Source organism: Ambystoma mexicanum, chromosome 2p, assembly GCF_040938575.1.
Source record: "Ambystoma mexicanum isolate Mex_15411 chromosome 2p, UKY_AmexF1_1, whole genome shotgun sequence".
NCBI classification, from domain to species: domain Eukaryota; kingdom Metazoa; phylum Chordata; class Amphibia; order Caudata; family Ambystomatidae; genus Ambystoma; species Ambystoma mexicanum.
In genome coordinates, this window is record NC_090923.1 from 54401065 (window position 1) to 54419275 (window position 18211).

The 18211-nt window shown below is 48.0% G+C and overlaps 1 protein-coding gene across 2 annotated transcripts in view; it reads left to right on the forward strand.

Annotated features, from left to right (window-relative positions):
- Positions 1-18211, forward strand: part of MTMR14 (myotubularin related protein 14) — an 840209-nt gene that overhangs the window by 194075 nt on the left and 627923 nt on the right. For both annotated transcript variants that reach the window (XM_069643242.1, XM_069643241.1), the window contains exon 10: positions 10754-10820. In XM_069643242.1, the coding sequence (XP_069499343.1) occupies positions 10754-10820 (67 nt within the window). The remainder of the gene's footprint in view (positions 1-10753; positions 10821-18211) is intronic.

Below are 18211 nucleotides of genomic sequence, written 5' to 3' on the forward strand. Positions count from 1 at the left end.
GACTACTATAAAGTCCGCTAATGCCCTCGTCACTGTGGCGCGTTACGACAGAGCTTTGGTTCAAGATGGACACCCCCCTCATCCCTCCCTCCTGGACATCCCGACGACAAGAGGGCAGAGGCATTGGAGATCTTACAGGAAGGCGAGGTGGCTTCAGACCATGCCATTACACAGTGGCCACGGACATTGCCGACACGGGATTCCACCAAATGGGCAACAGCGTTTATCTTCATCGGCAGGGCTGGCTGAGGGCCACTACTTTCCGCCATGATGTTCAGTCGAGGGTGTTGGACATGCCCTTCAGGAACAATTGTTTGGGAAGACTGTGGACAATCAGGCCATCAAGCGGAAACTTAGACGGCTCGTGCTTTGGGCACGCTGCCGTAACAACGGGCTTCCTTTTGGACTTCTGGAGGAAAATCCCAAGGTTCTTCTAAAGGATTCGGAGGAGGTGCTTCGTCCTGCCGTCAACCCTCCCGCTCGTCAGCCCGGGAGTCCTAAAGGGGGTGTGCCAAGTCTGGAGGTGGACGTCGTCGCCAAGGCTCCCCCCCCCCCAAGGTGGCGCTTTCAGTCCATACAGGACTGAACCGGCCACGGAGTTGGGCCCCCACCCGTGCACCCCGGTGGGAGGCAGGCTGGCAAACCTCATCAGCGTGTGGAAGACCATCTCCACCAACCGTTGGGTGCTGGATGCTCTCGCCCACGGGCACACTCTAGAGTTCCAACGGAAGTGTCCCTGTATACCACTGGTGGCCCATCAGGAAAATCACATACCTCCGCTGCTGCGGAGGTGCAGGCCATGCTTACAAAGGGTGCGATGGAGCCCGTTCCAAAGAGGCTCCGGGGCTCCGAATGTACTCTCGTTAATTCCTTGTCAAAAAGAAGACCGGCTGTTGGAGGCCCATCATGCGCATCAAGTTTCAAATGTTTCAGATGGTGACTCTTCAGCACTTGCTAGGCAGCTGGAAGAGGGGATTTTCTGTCGTCGCTGGACTTGGAAGATGCCTATTTTCACATCTCCATACACAAGGGCCACGCAAGTATCTGCGCTTCGTGGTTCAAGGCCCTTCCCTTCGGACTAAAGTCAGCACCAAGAGTGTTCACCAAGTGCCTGGCGCCGGTGGTGGCGCAGCTGCGCCTAGGAGGATCCACGTGTACCCTTACCTGGATGACTGGCTAATCCGGGCAAGGTCAAAGGACATAGTCGTCGAACACACAGCAAAGACCATCCAACTCCTGCCGGATCTTGGGTTCTCGGTGAACTATGCAAAGTCCTGCTTGATTCCATCGGAGGATGCACAGTTTCTGTCAGTGTCATGTCTGGCCCCTCAGTCGGAGGAGAGGATAGCGGCCATCTTGGGCAAGTCGCAACGGCTGTTGGCCCTGAAGTTCGCAAGGGTAAGGTCCATCAAGTCCATACTCGGCATGATGTCATGAATATACCTCATTCGGCTGTGCAGGCTACGGATGCGTCCGTTGCAGGAGTTCCTCCACGCCCGTTGGATACAAGTGTCGGGAAGCTTAAAGGACAAGATCACACTCCACAAGAGTTTCCGTTGAGCGTTATGTTGGTGGGGAGTGCGCGCACATCTGCCCGCAGGCGTGGATTTCCAGACCCCACCTCATCAGGAGACGGTCACAACGGACGCCTCCCTGGGGAGCGCACACCGGAAGTCTTCATGCAAGAGATGCATACATCAATGTGTTGGAGCTACGGGCAGTGTTTTGTGCCTTCAAGTCCTTTTGCCTTTCCCTCAGGGACAAGGTGGTACAGCATTTCACGGACAACACCACCCCGATGTTCTACATCCAGAAGCAGGGAGAACCAGATCCCCGGCCCTCCCCAAAGAGGTGCAGCACTTGATGAAACGGATCCCGTTTCATCTGGCAGGAATGAAGAACACTTGTCGCCGACTCTCAGCAGGGAGCTGGGCTCGTACCACGAGTGGGAACTTCGGCAGGGCCAAGTGGATCTCCTGTTTCGCAGATGGGGGCCATCACCAGATCCATCTGTTTGCGATGAACACCAAGTGCCATAGGTTCGCCAGCAGGTTTCCCCAGCCGGGAAGCATGGGGGACACATTCTCTTTCCCCTGGGACGGCCTGTTCCTGTATGCGTTCCCTCCGTTGCCGTTGCTTCTTCGACTAGTCAATCCATAGATGGTCCCGGTGCAGGATGATCCTTGTTGCACCGGCGTGGCTTAGACGGATGTGTTACCCGGACCTTCTGGACATGTCTGCATCCCCTCCAGTCAAGCTTCTAGCGATTGCAGATCTTCTCGCCAAGGAAGACGGCGCAATTCTGCACCACGACCCAGGATCACTGAACCGGAGGGTCTGGCTCCTGCAGCACTAGAGTTTGGTTGCTACGATCTCCCAGCGGATTAAGTAGGTGCTCCATAAGGCCAGTGCTTCGTCTACTCTCAAATGCTATGGGCACAAGTGAAAAAGGTTTGCCGTTTTGTGCCGTGCACAGAAGATCGACCCTCTACGAGTCACTGCTCCTCAGGTGCTTCGTATTTGTTGTTAGCCAAGGCGAGACTGGCCCATGCTTCCATCAAAGTTCCTCTGGCGGCTATCGCCTGCTACACCAGATCTCATGGACTATCATCCTTATGGTGGCATCTATTTCTCTCGTTCCCACTGGTGAAGGCTCTGGCGTGGGAGCTTAATGTGGTGCCGACTAGGCTCATGGGTCCTCCATTTGAGCCTATGCTTTCGGCACCACTGACATTTTTGGCATGGAAATCAATTTTTCTTGTGGCCATCACGTCCTCGCGACGAATGGAAGATGTCGGGCCCTCTTGTAAACCACCTTATTTCACATTCCACAAGACGAGGGTGGTGCTACGGAAGCACCCCTCCTTCATGCCGTCTGACTCATCTAAATGAGCCCTTGGTGTTACCTGTATTCTTCCTGACGCTTTTGTCGCCGGCTGAGAGGACTTTGCACTCGCTGGATGTGGCTAGAGCACTGCAGTTCTATGTGGACCGCACAAAGAGCTTCCGGAATACGTTGCAACTTTTTCTGAACTTTGGCCCTGTGAACCATGGGAAGGCCCTCTCCAAGGCTTCCATTTCCAAGTGGCTGTCCGGCTGCATCACCCATTGTCACCGGTTGGCAAACCGACCATTGCCTGGCCATCCGAGAGCCCACTCGACGAGAGCTATCGCTGCAACTACGGCATTCCTGTCTGGTGTGCCCCTGCTTGATATCTGCAGGACTGCTACATGGAGGTCGACGCACACCTTCATAAAGTTCTACTGCGTGACTGGGATTCCAGGGAGGGGTCCAGTGTTGGCCAAGCAATGCTGCGCAACCTGTTCGCTTGAAGGTGAGCCTGGTGAGGAGGTAAGAGATGCTTCATGTTGAGCCTTGCCACCTCCCGTGGTTGTGCATGTGTACTGCAGTGTATTCTTTATTCAGGAGCATGTGAATCCATGCCAGACCCCATGCTGGAAAAGGAACAAGTTACTTACCTGTAACTGTTCTCCAGCATGGGTCTGGCATGGATTCACATGCAAACCCTCCTGCCTACCCCTCTATGGCTCTTCTCTTGGCCCTACTGCCACTTTATGCTACCAAATCTGAAGATGGCTGCCATAGGGAGGGGCTTAGGTAGAGGGCAGTCATTGCCTGGGGGCTCTAGGACCCAGAGACCAGTGATTGGTTGCTAGAAGAAAGACAGTTCCGAAGTGAAACTGATTTTTTTTTTTTTTCTTTTGAGGATTCCCAGCCTAACAGGGAATATTCATGAGCATGTGAATCCATGCCACACCCATGCTGGAGAACAACAGTTATGCAACTTGTTCCCTATCAGATATCCATCTCACATATCGGGCCTCAAGACCTCCCTAACCACACCATTCTGCCTGTCGGCGGTGGAAACGGGCAGCCACTACCAAACAAGTTGGACAACATCCAACACTGTCACAAGACAAATGATCCACCTGCCACACTACATTTATTAACCCCATATTAAAACTCGATGCTTCCCCACTATCCCTGGGTGGACACCTCTCCTCGTCACTTAAGCGCAAGGTGCGAGTGAGTGGTGTTTATGCACCTAGTGCCCCTATTGCTGAGGCAAGCTTTGCTTTGAACCCCCTCCATGCCACAGCCCCCTGTGCTTCCTCGCTCCCCCATTACTCCGGGTGGTTGCCAAGGCGTAATCCCTCCCCCGACTGTGACTGGCCCAGAGCCCCTACAAAACTCATGATAGGACAGCCCTCTGACGGAATACAAGCGGCAAGGGACAGCTCCTGTAGAGGCGGCTCCAAATTGTGTCTGCATGTGTCAGAATGGAAAGCAGGCAGAAGTCAACCAGCGTCAACTAACAAGGTAGGCATAATAGTAACAGCTAAGACATCCTCCATCTCATCTTTTTAAACCACCCACACTTGAAATAATTACACCAACCACTCACAGCAACGACGCAAGACATCGTTCTGGAAAGGGAATCTAAATCAAATCTCATCTCTAACTGTTTTGTGAAACCTAGGCCTTTTCTCCCACTATCCAGGAAACTCAAATCTAAGTATGTTTTCTCCTTGATGCCCTCCCCCCCCCCACTTCACCACCTCTGGATTATAACATCGACTACAAAGTCGAAAGACCAGAGAATACAGTTATACCTATAATCACAACAGAAGAACTGCCACAATCCAAACTCTGCGAGGCTCTACAGGCGGGCTACTGCCCCTGTGACCCAACGGAAACCTCTAGACCAACTTAGTAGGAAGAACCACAACATGCCGTGACACAGAACATGACAAAGACCATGAAAAATGGAACAAGGAACAAACCAAATGAGACCACAGCATCTCATTGTAGAAACTGCCACAAATACAGAACACACCCCTATAAGCACTGCAGCTAATGAAACAAATCTCATGCGAACATAAAGGTCACTATCTAACACTGTACCTCGCAACTGACAACGCACCACAACATCTCAATGCCGCCAACATCATACTGGAATCACGCAGAAAAAAGAGAAACTCCACGAAGAGAAAAGAACGAAACCAACGTGCCTCTCTCCCCTTATAATCACAAACACGAGGCCAGCGCCACAAACCACTACAAAACATACAAGAGGAAGAAATCGGCAACCCAATAAATTAGACCATTTAAACGACGAGTCATACCCCACAGAGAACCAATTACATCCGGACAGCAACATGGAAGTAGACCAACAGAAGCGCAAAACAAAACCAATATTTAAAAAGATCAACCAAACCACAAGAAGGATCCACTGCAACCTAATCAATGCAAGATCAATGTCCAAACATGCAAGAGTTTTATGACCTACTGTGACGGAGGGGTCGACATCCTATTCATTACAGAAACATGGTTACATGACAACTACAAAATCACACTACACAACTGCCTCCCTTTCAAGTTCTAACAGGCAAACCGAAAAGACAAAAGAGGAATTGTCATAGCATACAAGAAACGCCTGAAAATGAAAACGAATGTACTACTAAACATCACAAACTGCGAATCCATAATACTTTACCTGACGGTGAACCCCAAAACAAGCCTCAAATTAGTTAGTCTTACAGACCACTGACATACGAAGCAACCTTCGTGGAATGCCTCACAGAAGCCATCACCAACCTAGCTATTGAGCAGGACCAACTGATTGTCCTCTGGGACTTCAACATCTGGTTTGAAGAAGAAACCGCTGACTCAGAAATAACTAGCGAAGAACTGAAGACCATGCAACTACATCAGTTGGTCAAAGGAGCAACACACACAGTGGGGGACACACTTGACGCAATCTTGGCCGAAAGAAACCATCACCGCAGTGCCTCCGATACAGATTTTCTGGAGTGATCACCTTATTCCATTTGTGATCACGCTACCAATGAAAGCAGCCAAACAACCCAACAAACTGCCAACTATCATGAAACTGGAGGACCATCAAAGATAGCAACTTGACAACCACCAACCACGAACTTGAACGAAGTCGGCAAAACCAGAAAAACGGAACTACTTCATAAATGGATCACCGGGGCAATCCACAATATATCCAAGTAATAACCTTTCACCCCATTGTGCAAGAGAACAGCAAAATCTCCATTCCTCAGTGCCATGAAAAGGAAAACAAGAAGCTGGAAGTAGAATGGAAGAAAAAATACGACCAGGCATGTAAAATACAATTCCAACGGCCACTCCGTCATACAAAAAGGAAATCCATAAGGCCAAAAAGAAATACTACAACTGTTCAACATACCGGTACCCTCACTGAAACTGCAACAACCTTGCAGACTAGTCAACCGAACACACAACCCACCCTCCCAACAGAGGATAGTCCGAACAAGCTCAAATTTCCCACACATCAGCACAGACCTTCATCAAGCTGGTAAGAAATGGCAACAAAGCAGGCCTCCTACAAGGACCCCTGTCCCCCAGATATATGCATCAATCCTGACACAAGGCGCACCTCTGGCATACTACAGAAACCTCAACTTCTCACGAGCAACATGGAAACTACCACAAACTTTCAAATCGGCTTACATTAAACCACTCCTCAGGGACACAGCAGGCAACGTAGAAGACCTCAATCTACAGACCCACCTCCAGCATCCCCTACCCAACAAAACTACTCGAAACATAGGTCTATGGAATAACACAACAACACATACAAATACATACGTCTGGACAGGCACAAGTCTGCTTCAGACTTTGAGAGGAACGGAAACAGCACTCAATCTTGAACGATCTAAAGACAAATGCAGACTCCGACACAAGCTCAGCTCTGATACTTCTACACCGCTCCGCAGCATTTGACAGTCAACCATGGCATACTTCTCAAAAGACTAGAAGAAATGGGAATCGCTGACCTAGTACTGCTCTGGTGCAAATCATTAACACCAACTGTCTGGATTAAACATTTTAAATCCACTCCAAGAGAAACCACCTGTGAAGTACCACAAGGATCATCGTCTCGACTGCCCGTCAACATCTACCTGACTCCTCTAATCAAGCTCATTAAAAGACACTTCTTCACATGCTACATCTACGCCGATGACGCACATCTACAAAATACAAGACACACAAGAAAACACACCGCTGGAAGACTTGTCTGCATGAACTCTACCGGTGGATGAACACAAACGGCCTCAAACTCAACCCAGGCAAAACAATGGTTCTACCCACAAACTGGGAAAATAACCACTACATCCCATGGCCAACAGAACTAGGAACAGCAGATGCTGTCGACAACAGTAGCAAATCTTGGAGTCCTGATGAAAAACAAGTTAACAGTAGCACCACAAGTAAACGCCATAATGGGGAAATGTTTCTTCCTTCTGCACACAGTAAAAAGGATCCTACTGTTCCTTTCCTTCACCCATAAAATTCGCAATCTCCCTCATCCTATCCAGAATACACAATGCCAACAGCAGTTACCTTGGAATGGCGAAAACGCCTACTAAAACTACAATGTATCCAAAATGTATGGACTAGACTCCTGCTCAGATTAACGCATCACCTCAGTGCTAAACATGCTACATTGGCTACCCATAAAAAACAAATAAGGTTCAAAACAATGTGCGTAACGCACAGAGCAATCTGCGGCCCAGGAGAATTCCTTCAAAAGAAAAGGAGCATCTACCTTGCGGCAAGACCACTCTGATCAAGCAATGGCATTCGCCTAAAACCAAAACCATACAATAAGAGAATATTCAGAGGCTCGTCATTCTCCCACCTGGCAGCAAAAACCTGGAATTGCCTCCCAAAAAAATGCAATACAAAGGATCACTTGAAATTCTGGAATCTACTTAAAACTTGGTTCTTCACATCAATCAGAAGGGAACGACTAGGAAACAGAGACCCTGCTGGAAACAGAGCTCACCTTAAACGTACACAGAAAAATACAAACCAGGGAGAAAAGCTGAAGAAAGAACTACCCCCGTACAATATACCACTTTAATCAATACCCTGGAAATGGGATCCCCCTCCCGACAGACAGGGGGACCATCAACCAATACTGCCAACCCAAGAGGGCTAAGGGCACCGACCCCCAGCAGGTTGGGATCCTGCACTAGAAACCTTGGGAGGCACCCAAAACCCCTAGCCTAATCATCTCTAGCCCGGGGGTGGGAGGGAGGCCATCACAACCTCTCAGTCCCACAAACCGCAAGAAAGATACAGATGAAAACCACCCTACGCTATGCTGGTTGATTAAACTGCCACAATACCCAACACACAGGACGGACAAAAGATTAGTACAAGAGTCCAAAGCAACAAGGTAAGATATTCCCAGCCCAACTCTAAAAACCTCAATTTCCGCATACATTTATCTAACCCAAACACACACAACCAGATCGCTGCACAGCAGTCCGCACGCACTTCACCACAGTGCAACAACAAAATTAACACCTTGTCATGCACCACAGTACATTGGGGGGGGGGGGGCGATTGTACACATCCGAAAATCGCACTGATTATGGTTATGCTTCTATATATGGAAATGTCTCTCAATAGGGGTGGGGCTATTGGTTTGGAAAGTGGGTGCACTTTTTATGGGAAATGTAATGATTGATGAGTATTGGCACGATTTGACTGTTTTCCTCACACTACCCTTGTTTCATTGTAAAAATAACTGATGATATAGATGGCCTGCTGAGGAAAGGCAGTATGAGCTGAGGAACCAATGAGGCCCTAATATTGCACATTATATTAGGTAGGTTTAACCTTGTGAGGACAGTCTTAATCTGTGTATCCAATGAATATGGATGGTGCTCCCACAAGCCTACAAAAACTTAAAACTTGTAGTTTTAAAAGTATTTGTGCAATTTTTAATTGGGAGTATTGCAACTAAAAGTGAGTAATTAAGTGCGTTTCCTACTACTGTTAGGCTTACAAATGGGGCCAGAGGGTTGACTGGTCAAAGTATTTCTATAAAAAGTGGATAGACCTCGTAGGAATCAAAATACAACACTTGGGATTATCAATACTCCACTGAAGAGTCAAATATTTTGTTACATCTGCCAACATTCATCAAACCAGTTTTACCCAGCTTTGAGTCAGTTGCAAGTTAACAAAATGCACTTCCGATCTTGCAGTGAGGCTCAAACTACGCTTCAGACTTCAGGCCAAACAACCGTGAGTAAAAATCTTCTCTAGCATGCAAATTATCCACTACTCAGACAACCCAGAAGAAAAATCTACCTTTCCTGGATGGTGACCCAACAGGCGTGACGGCAATGACTGAGAAGGCACCAAAAAGACTGCACCAGGCAAAGCTGACCTGGGTGGCTAGAGGGGAAACACTGAGCAACTAGCCAGCTGAAAACTCCTGTCGCGGGGGTAGGTGACAATAGTGGAAGAGACCTCAGACGGCCTAAAGGAAGAGCAGAAGTTGGTGTAATGACGCTTCTTGATGACTGCTTCCTACCTTGAGGTGCTAGGACTAGGAAAATAATTAGTGAACTAAGCCGAAAAAAGGTCTGAGTACTAGACATCGGCTGGCTTCAAACACTCACATCCACCCACACACTTGGTTGCACTGTCTAGGGATGGGAACCAATCTAAACCACTATAGAAGATGCAGGGCTGGGCTCACATACGCCACGATCGGTGCCAAACAAAGGCCCAAAAAATTCAATGGCTGAGATTAGAAATGTAAAGGCTGCATTAGTATCACAACGACTAGAAGTAGGAAGGCACTAGGTGCACAAGGGTGTTGTGACAATGCCCTTCTGTCATCACAGTGTGTAACTTGATAAGGGATTATGTGCACATATTGTGCATGATCAATGTTTTCCAGAGGGGTTCAGTCACCCTGTAATAAAGAGTTTGGTTTTAGCACTCGGAACAATAATCGAAAGATTACAGATGACCCGAATGACCTAACAGTGATTGTACTGAAATGTTAACACATCTGTCTCTAGGAAAATATTACTGGGATAACTGACCTCAGCCGACATGTGTTTTGACCCCCTGCGGGTCTTTCTCATCGCAAGTGAAATCATTATTCAAATGGATAAATCCCATTCCACATTTGCTTCTTAGTGTTGATACTCTCATTTCTTGTGTTCCACGTTTTGTTCCTCAATCCAGTATATTACATACAAATCTTTATTGCAGATGTCGGCGATCAAATTGGTGATTCCAAAATCGAAACATTAATTTTACTGGGAATTTGGTATCTTAAACACGAGCTTCACGTGCGATTGCCAGAACCGCTCACGGCAGGGACTGTCGTCCCAATTACAACCACAATCTCAACTGAAGCCGGTTCTTTTTAGACACCATTTTCCAAGTAACATTACCAGTTTACATTCCTAGTTGGCTTCCCTAAAAATACTGTTCAAGATGGAGGTGGCCCAATAAAAAGGCTCTGTATCATAGAGTACTTGATTACTTAATCAAAAGTGGCAGTCATTGACAAAGACAAGGTCCATTAATCATTTGAAAATCTATTGATGTCATAAATGTGGAAAAACATAAATATGACGCAAAATGGAAACAAAAGCTCAGACACCACATTTAGCAACTTTCTCCAACTTCGCATTGTGCTCTACAATATTGCAGACTTTATACACAAGCTTTCACAGCAGCACAATCTGTATTGCGCCTGAGCCCACTTACATACTTCAAGCCCTGGCAGAGCTATAAAGTGCTTTTTAGACATACCTAATGATGACATTTCTGTAAATCTTACTTATTACTTCTCACTCTTGTCTTCAGTTTGTTGCAAATGAAACTAAGCCTTCGTTTTATTTTCTTTTTCTTTTTTAGTCTTGGGATTTGGTGAAACAGACGCAAAACTACCTGAAACTGCTGATCCATATAATCAACGGCGATGGTGAGCCTTCTGTTTTTTTAACTTTTTGCTTGATTGCTTTCCTTGTAGAATGTATTTATCTGATACTTATTTGTCAGGCAACTGTCTGCGCTAGGATATTCCAGACCGATTTTCCATTTGATAATGTTTTGCACCATGAACCGATGAGATGCATAGTCGCGTGGCTCCATGTACTCCCAGCCCAAATCTAGTTTTTGGGCAGCAACATTGAAACAAACCTTTAAACGGCCAATCTTGTGCGGCCTCACAGCCATAATATTCAAGAATGAAAAAACTTTCAACCCTCCGCATATCGCTGACGCCAAGTCTGACTTGAGGAGATATCCTCAAGACCAGTTTCAGTAATCCAGGAGCAGAAGGGTTACCGTTTCTCAATCCTTGTGCTGGGTGACTGATCAATCACAGCCTTATCACTGTTCTTGGTATCAGTTGTTCAGAAACCTGAGACATTGATCATAAATTAGGCTTTACTTCTCTGATTCAAATCCAAAGTACACAGTTCATCTTTGCTATTCTAGGCCCTACAGCGAGCAAAGTGTTTTCACTACAGGACCAAACCTGGCTCTATGACCTTTTCATCTGCAGTGTATTAGCCTGTTTATTTCCAGATGTTGGGTCTCCTGGCGGCATGTCGCATGTTACTCTTTGCAGGCTAAAAATGGGAAATGGCATTTCTAAATTAGAATCTGCTCACTTATCCATAAATTCTCCGGCATGGATTTATGTGCTCATGAATATTCCCTGTTAGGCTGGGAATACACGGTAAAAGTAAGCTTCACTTTCACTTATTTCTCCTCTAAACCAATTGCACTCCTCTGGGACATGATGCCCCCATCCAATGACGGTCCTCTCCCTAAACCCCTCCTCTGGCAGTCATCTTCAGATTTTTTTTGTCCTGGAGTTTGCTCTCAGAGCTCTTTTTCTTTTTTCTTTTTTTTGACGGAAAAAGTTCTATTTTTCTTTCAAAGAACCCTGTGTGCTCTTTGCTTCATCCGACAACAGCGGGGGGACCCATTGTCTGTGAAGTTCCGCACCCCTCAATGGTGAAGATCGTTGCCAGGTATGACAGAGTTGTGGTACAAGCTGGGGCCTATTCTGGAGTTCCTCCCTGATGATAAGGAGTCAATCGCTCCCTTCCAGAAAGGGGAGGTAGCGTCTGATCACGCTATCAGTGGTATTGGACGTCGCCAACACAGCGTTCTCACAAATGGGGAACAGTGTCTGCCTTCGCCAAGGCTGGATGAAAGCCACAAATTTCCGACAGGAGGTCCAAGCGTAGGTGCTGGACATGTCCTTCAGTGAGAATCTATTTGGGGAAAGTGGCCGACTAATCCCTCTAGGCCATCAAAGCAGATACAGACTGCCCGTTCCCTGGGCACGCTCCAGCAGCACTGCTCTTTTCGCTCCTCCAGGGAAAGCCGAGTAGGTCTTCAAAAGTTTTCTCCACATCGTACAGACAGCCTTCCAGATACTTAGCTCAGGAAGCTTACAGAGGCCGTTCCAGGCCCTTGGTAGCAGAGGACTCTGTCGCCCGCAGGGCAGGACACTGGTGCCGAAGTAAGCCTGAACCGACCTGGTGGGAGGCCGGCTGATCATCGGCAAGTGGAAAAAGATCACCACCGACAAATGGGTGCTGGACGCTCGTGCCCAAAGCTTCAGCTCAAGTGTCCGCAGAGGCCCCCCCCCCACCCCACGACCACCCCTCCGGTTACTCGTCAGGAACAGCACATCCCTCAGCTTCTGGAAGAGGTATGGGCCATGCAGTGAAATATGGCGATGGAGCTAGTTCCCAAACGGCTCTAGGGCTCGAGTCTATTCCAGGTACTTTCTGGTCAGAAAGAAAACGGGAGGAGGGGGGGGGGGGGCTGGAGGCCCATCCTCGACCTATAATAATATTTTCACATTTATATAGCGCTACGAACCCTCAGGTATCTGAGCGCTGGTTATTATTACCCACGTTGTGTGGTGCTCATTTATCGACCTCGGAAGTTTGAAAGGCTGAGTTTGGCCCTGCTGGGATTCGAACCTGCGTCAGGCTCTGCACGGATGTCAAAGCGAGCGCTCTACTCGCTGTGCCACTTGACCGGCTTGACTATGCCTGAACAAATACCAAGTCCCAAAAGTTCAGGATGGTTACGTTGAAACACTTGCTCGGCCAACTGTTAAACTGAGACTTATTGATGATGGCCCTGAAGGAAGCTTACTTCCAGGTCCCCATTCACAAAAAACAGAAGTTTCTACGCTTTGTGGTGCAGAAGAATTACCAGTGCAAGGCTCTACTTTCCGTCTTGAAGTCGGCCCCCAAAGTGTTCTCAAAATGCCTGCCACCAGTGGCGGCTAACTGCATCTACTGGGTTTACATGTATACCAGTACCTGGACGACTGGCTGATTCGCATCCGCTGGCTGACCACACAAACTACCCAAAGTCCTGCTTAACGCCATCACAGAACGCGCTATTTCTAGGCGCCAGACTCTATACAGTGTCTTGCCTGGCACCGCCCTTAGAGGGGAGGGTAGCAGCTATCCAAGGAAAGGTGCAACTACTGTCATCGCCTAAGACAGCCACGGTGCGGGCCATTAAGTCGTTACTGGGCATGTCCTGCATCTACCTTATCCATCTCTGCAGGTTGCATATGCAACCCCTTCAGGAATTCATGGACCCCTGCTGGATACAGGTGTCCAGAAGCTTCATGGACGCTCTTTCTCAATGACTAGCTCTGTCGGGCGATAGGATAATGGGGCGTCCGCTCCAACATTGCCCAAAGCATGGGATTTCAGAACCCCCTGTCCATACCAGGAGATGGTCACCATGGACGCCTCCCTGGCAGAGGCCTGTGGCTGCCGGATTAGAAGGATCTTCACATCCTGAAGCTACGGGCAGTGTTTTGGGCCCTCAAGTCGTTCCTACCGTCTGGATTTTCACAGACAACACCACCCACCATGTTCTACATCAGGAAGCATGGGGCACTCTATTCTCCGGTGCTCTCCAAAGAAGCGCAGGACTTGTGGCGCTAGCCCATCGGACAGGCGATGTTCGTCCCTCTCCACCTGGCGAGAGTCAAGAACACCATCGCAGACTCCCTCAATAGGGAACTGCACTCCTGTCACAAGTGGGAGCTATGTCATGAGCAGGTGGACCGCCTATTCAACAAATGGGGCAGGCCCCAGATAGATCTGTTTGCGACGGCAGCGAACTCCTAGTGCCAGAAGTTTACCAGTAGATTCCACCTGCTGAGAAGACTGGGGGATGCATTCTCCTTACTGTTGGAAGGGCTGTTTCTGTACGCGTTTCCTCCATTACCTCTCCTACTACGAGTCATCAACACACTCGGTGTCCATGCAGGATGATACTATCGGCCCGGCCCGGCATGGCCGAGGCGCATTTGGTATCTGGACCTGCTCAGTCTGACGGCGTCGCCTCCGGTCAAGCTGCCAGTGGGTCCAGGATATTCTCACCAGAGAAGGAGTGTCCATCCTTCATCACAACACTGGATCGCTGAACCTGAGGGCTTGGTTCCTTTAGTCCTAGAGTTTGGAGGATATGAGTTGCCTGTGGACTGCAGGGAGTGCTACCGTCAAAAGTGGAAGTGCTCTGCTATGTGGTGCCAGTCTCAGACCCATCTCTGGGTCTTCCGTACTTGCTCTCCTTGGCAAGGCCGTATTTGCGCACACCTCTATCATGGTACATCTGGTGGCCATCTCCCACTACACCATGTCTCCAGGAAGGTTGTCTTTGTTCCCACCGACCCGTCAAAGAATTTCTCAAAGGACTTCAGGCCTCACTCAAGTTTCTCGTAGGAAACTGCTTTCCTTGTGGCCATCACCTCTGCCAGAAGGGTAGGTCAGATCCAGGCCCTATCCTGCAAGCAACCATACCTGACTTTCTACGAATCGAGGGTGGTGCTGCGTACACGCCCCCCTCTTTCATGCCGAAGGTTCTATTGGATTTCCACTGCAAAAAGCCTTTAACTGCCCCCCTCAACCCCCTTCAGAAGACATCACAACTGTTTGTAAACTTTGGTCCTGTGAACCATAAGGCCTTGTTCAAGCCTTCCATTTCAAGGTGGCTCTCCGGCTGCATTACGCACTGTCATCGGTTAGCGAACAGACTGCTGCCCGGCCGTCCGAGAACCCACTCCACCAGAGCAATCGCCGCAACGACTGCGTTCCTGTCTGGCGTGCCCCTCCTGGACATCAGCAGGGATGCCACGTGGATGTCCATGCACACCTTCACGAAGTTCTACTGCGTCGACGGGGGTTCCAGGGACGAGTCCAGAGTCAGCCAAGTAGTGCTAAGCAACTAGTTCACTTGAGGTGAGATTGTTCCAGAGTTGAGAATTAATTGATTTTTTTGAGCTTGCATCTCCCGTTGGTTGTTTAATGTTGTACTGCTGTGTATTCGTTATTCATGATCATGTGAATCCATGCCAGACAAGGTTCAAGTTACTTACCTGGAACTATTGTTCTCCAGCATGGATCTGGCATGGATTCACATGCAAACCATCCCTCCCTCCGCTCCTCTTCTTGTTCATACTGCCACTTTACGTGCTTACCAAATCTGAAGACGGCTGCCAGAGGAGTGGCTTAGGGAGAGGATTGTCTTTGGATGGGGGCAGTATGATCCAGAGGACAGTGATTAGCTTAGAGGAGAGGTGAAATAGTAAGTGAAAGTTCTTTCTTTAACGGAGGATTCTCGGCCTGATGACAGGGAATATTCATGAGCATGTGAATCAATGCCAGACCCATGCTGGAGAACAATAGTTATTGTTCACTTACTTAAACCTTACTCCTTTGGGTCTTCAAACAGGGCTCACTTTCAAAGTTCTCAATGCTGAGAAGTATTCTCACATGTACTTTGCAGGGCCCTGTCTGAGGCACCAGCAGCTGCCATGTGCTTTGGGAGCCTGGCAGCTACTGAGAATTTGCCTTCCTCAAACAGCCTGCCAAAACCAAAATTCATTCCGACAGACTGGGCTGCCGTTAAAAGTACTAGCACCCATGTTCAAAATACATTTAACTGCATAACTTCTTTTTCTGGTGGCTAAATGGAAACTGTATTGTGTGAACTAGTGGAAGGTGAGCGACAACAGTTAAAACTGCCAAATTCCAAACTGATATAATGTACCATTTCCACTTTCTTGCCAGTGGAACTGCAAGGCAGAGCCATTTGTATTTTGTGCTTTTGCTCTGGAAGCCTCGCCCAGAGCACATGTTGGGCCTTGGCCCATGATGTTGTGTACCCTGCAGGGAAGTTCATGCTATGAAAACAGGACTTGCCTCCTCTCGGAGGGGCCTCTGCAACACAATGTGAGAGTCACCCCAGGGAGATGATTAATGAAGCCCTTTTGTCCTACGACAGACGGGATGGGTGATTAAAGGACCATGTAGCTGTAAAGGGCCTTAACACTAGGGAAGCAGCCATCCATCTTGGATTTGCGAAGCCCCAACTTCCTTAATGAGACACCCCATAACTTCCGGCAGACTTAAGCATTCTTTTCTAGGAGCTGACATCACAAGCGATAACCCTTGTCAACTGCCAAAAGATTGACACTTACAGAAAGCTTGGAATAGACCAATCCGCTGTGGCAAGACAACTGAGGTGGGGGGTGGGGGGGGGAACAGGTGGTGCCTACCATCTCCCTTAATTGAATAATCGTTAAGCTCCTTTGAGGAGACATCTGTAAGAAGCATCTTCTTGGATCCGTCTTGATTTAGCCTTGTTTAGGTAAAGGCTGGCCAACGTCTCAATCTATTTTGCAGAATTGATCCATTTCCCAATTCGCCCTCAACATCTGACATCTTCGGGGGAAAGTTTGCTTCCTGCTGTAAGCAAGTCTGCGTGCAGCAGGAAACTTGTACCCAGAACTCGGTTTATTGAAGTGGGACGCCCTGCAAGTGTCCCTTGATGGGTAAGACCTTCTCCTCTGGGGAATAGAGTAGAGGCTTCCACAGTACACCAGGGACTAAAAGAAGCTGCCTTTGGTTCTCTGCAAGGTTGAGCCACTCTGAGCATTACCAGCAGCTTTAAACCACTGCAAAGGCCCACTGAGCTGCCTCTTGACACTCCACTTTCAGCAGATTGAAGTGCCTTTGATGTATGCCCACCCAGCATCTTCCATGCTGCTTCGAGCTGTTGCTGCACTGCATTTTCAGATCCAGTCTAGTCAGCTCTTTGCTAAATGTACGCTTCGGAAAGAATCCCTGCTTAATGCTAGCAAGACTGATAGGCGAGGTGTTGTGTGTGTGTGTGTGTGTGTGTGTGTGTGTGTGTGTGTGTGTAGATGCATGACATTTGAGCTAATTTGCATACCCAGTGCATTATCTATTTGTCCCTGAACTGAAGGTGAACTCCTAGTGATGGAGATCGTGAGCTGATGTAGCGCGTCCCGTTTTAGTTTGGGCTCACGGTTAGGCAAGAATTGATGTAGTAACCCTCTGGGAGACAATACTACCCTTGTCCTCTTGGTATTGGGTAACCCACATATTGGAATAGGCCTGTACTACACAAGTTGATAGAGGGAATGAGCAGCCAGACTTATCTCAAGACCCCTCTAAGGAGGAGTAAATTAGAGCTGTAGCAATGAAATCCACCAATACAAGTATCCAAATAACACTTGCACTCAAGGTTTCTAGTAAAATAATTATCGGTCAGCTTTCAGTAAGCATTCTTCTTTCAAAAAAAAAATATATGTAGCAATCAAATACACATTAAAATACTTTCTCAGAATCACCACAAGCAAGTGGGTATTCTTTAGAGATGCTTCATACACACTTCCTACACCCTGAGGTGACTTCACTAAGACAGTAATAGCATTTATTTATCACTTGTGCCCTTTGTAAATTCTGAGGTTGGTAGAAAGAAAAGGTTAAAGGAAGGACGAAGGTTAATCAGGTTCTCCGAGCATGTGAGCACTTTAAATATTCCAATGAAGTCTAGATAAAAACCTTTCCCAGCAATATATCACCTATGAGGGACAGTAGAAATCAGAGTCAAATGGAATAGTCTGCAGGGAGCCAGGACAGCCAAGTCAATTGCAGCCAAGTCTATGGAGCTGAGGCACTTCTTAGAAGCAAAATGTCTTGCGCAAAGCTAGAGAGTTTGCTGAAGAAAAATCACTAAGGTGACAAGCTGTTAAACTTTTGGAAGTTGGCGCTGAAATCCGCTCTAGAAAAAGCAGCTACTGAAAGTCTCAACTGAGAAGAGCAAGCTACAGATACTGAGGTGAGTACCCCAAGTCAGGACAGTACCTTTGGTTAGAAGAGGGTCCAGCTGGCTTCTGTCTGGTTGCAGCAATGCAGATCCTGTCTTCCTGGGCCTCAGTCGGCCTCCTTTTGAGGGCTATAAAACCGGTAAGGAAGGCTTGACAAAGAACCAAACATCTCTTGTAGG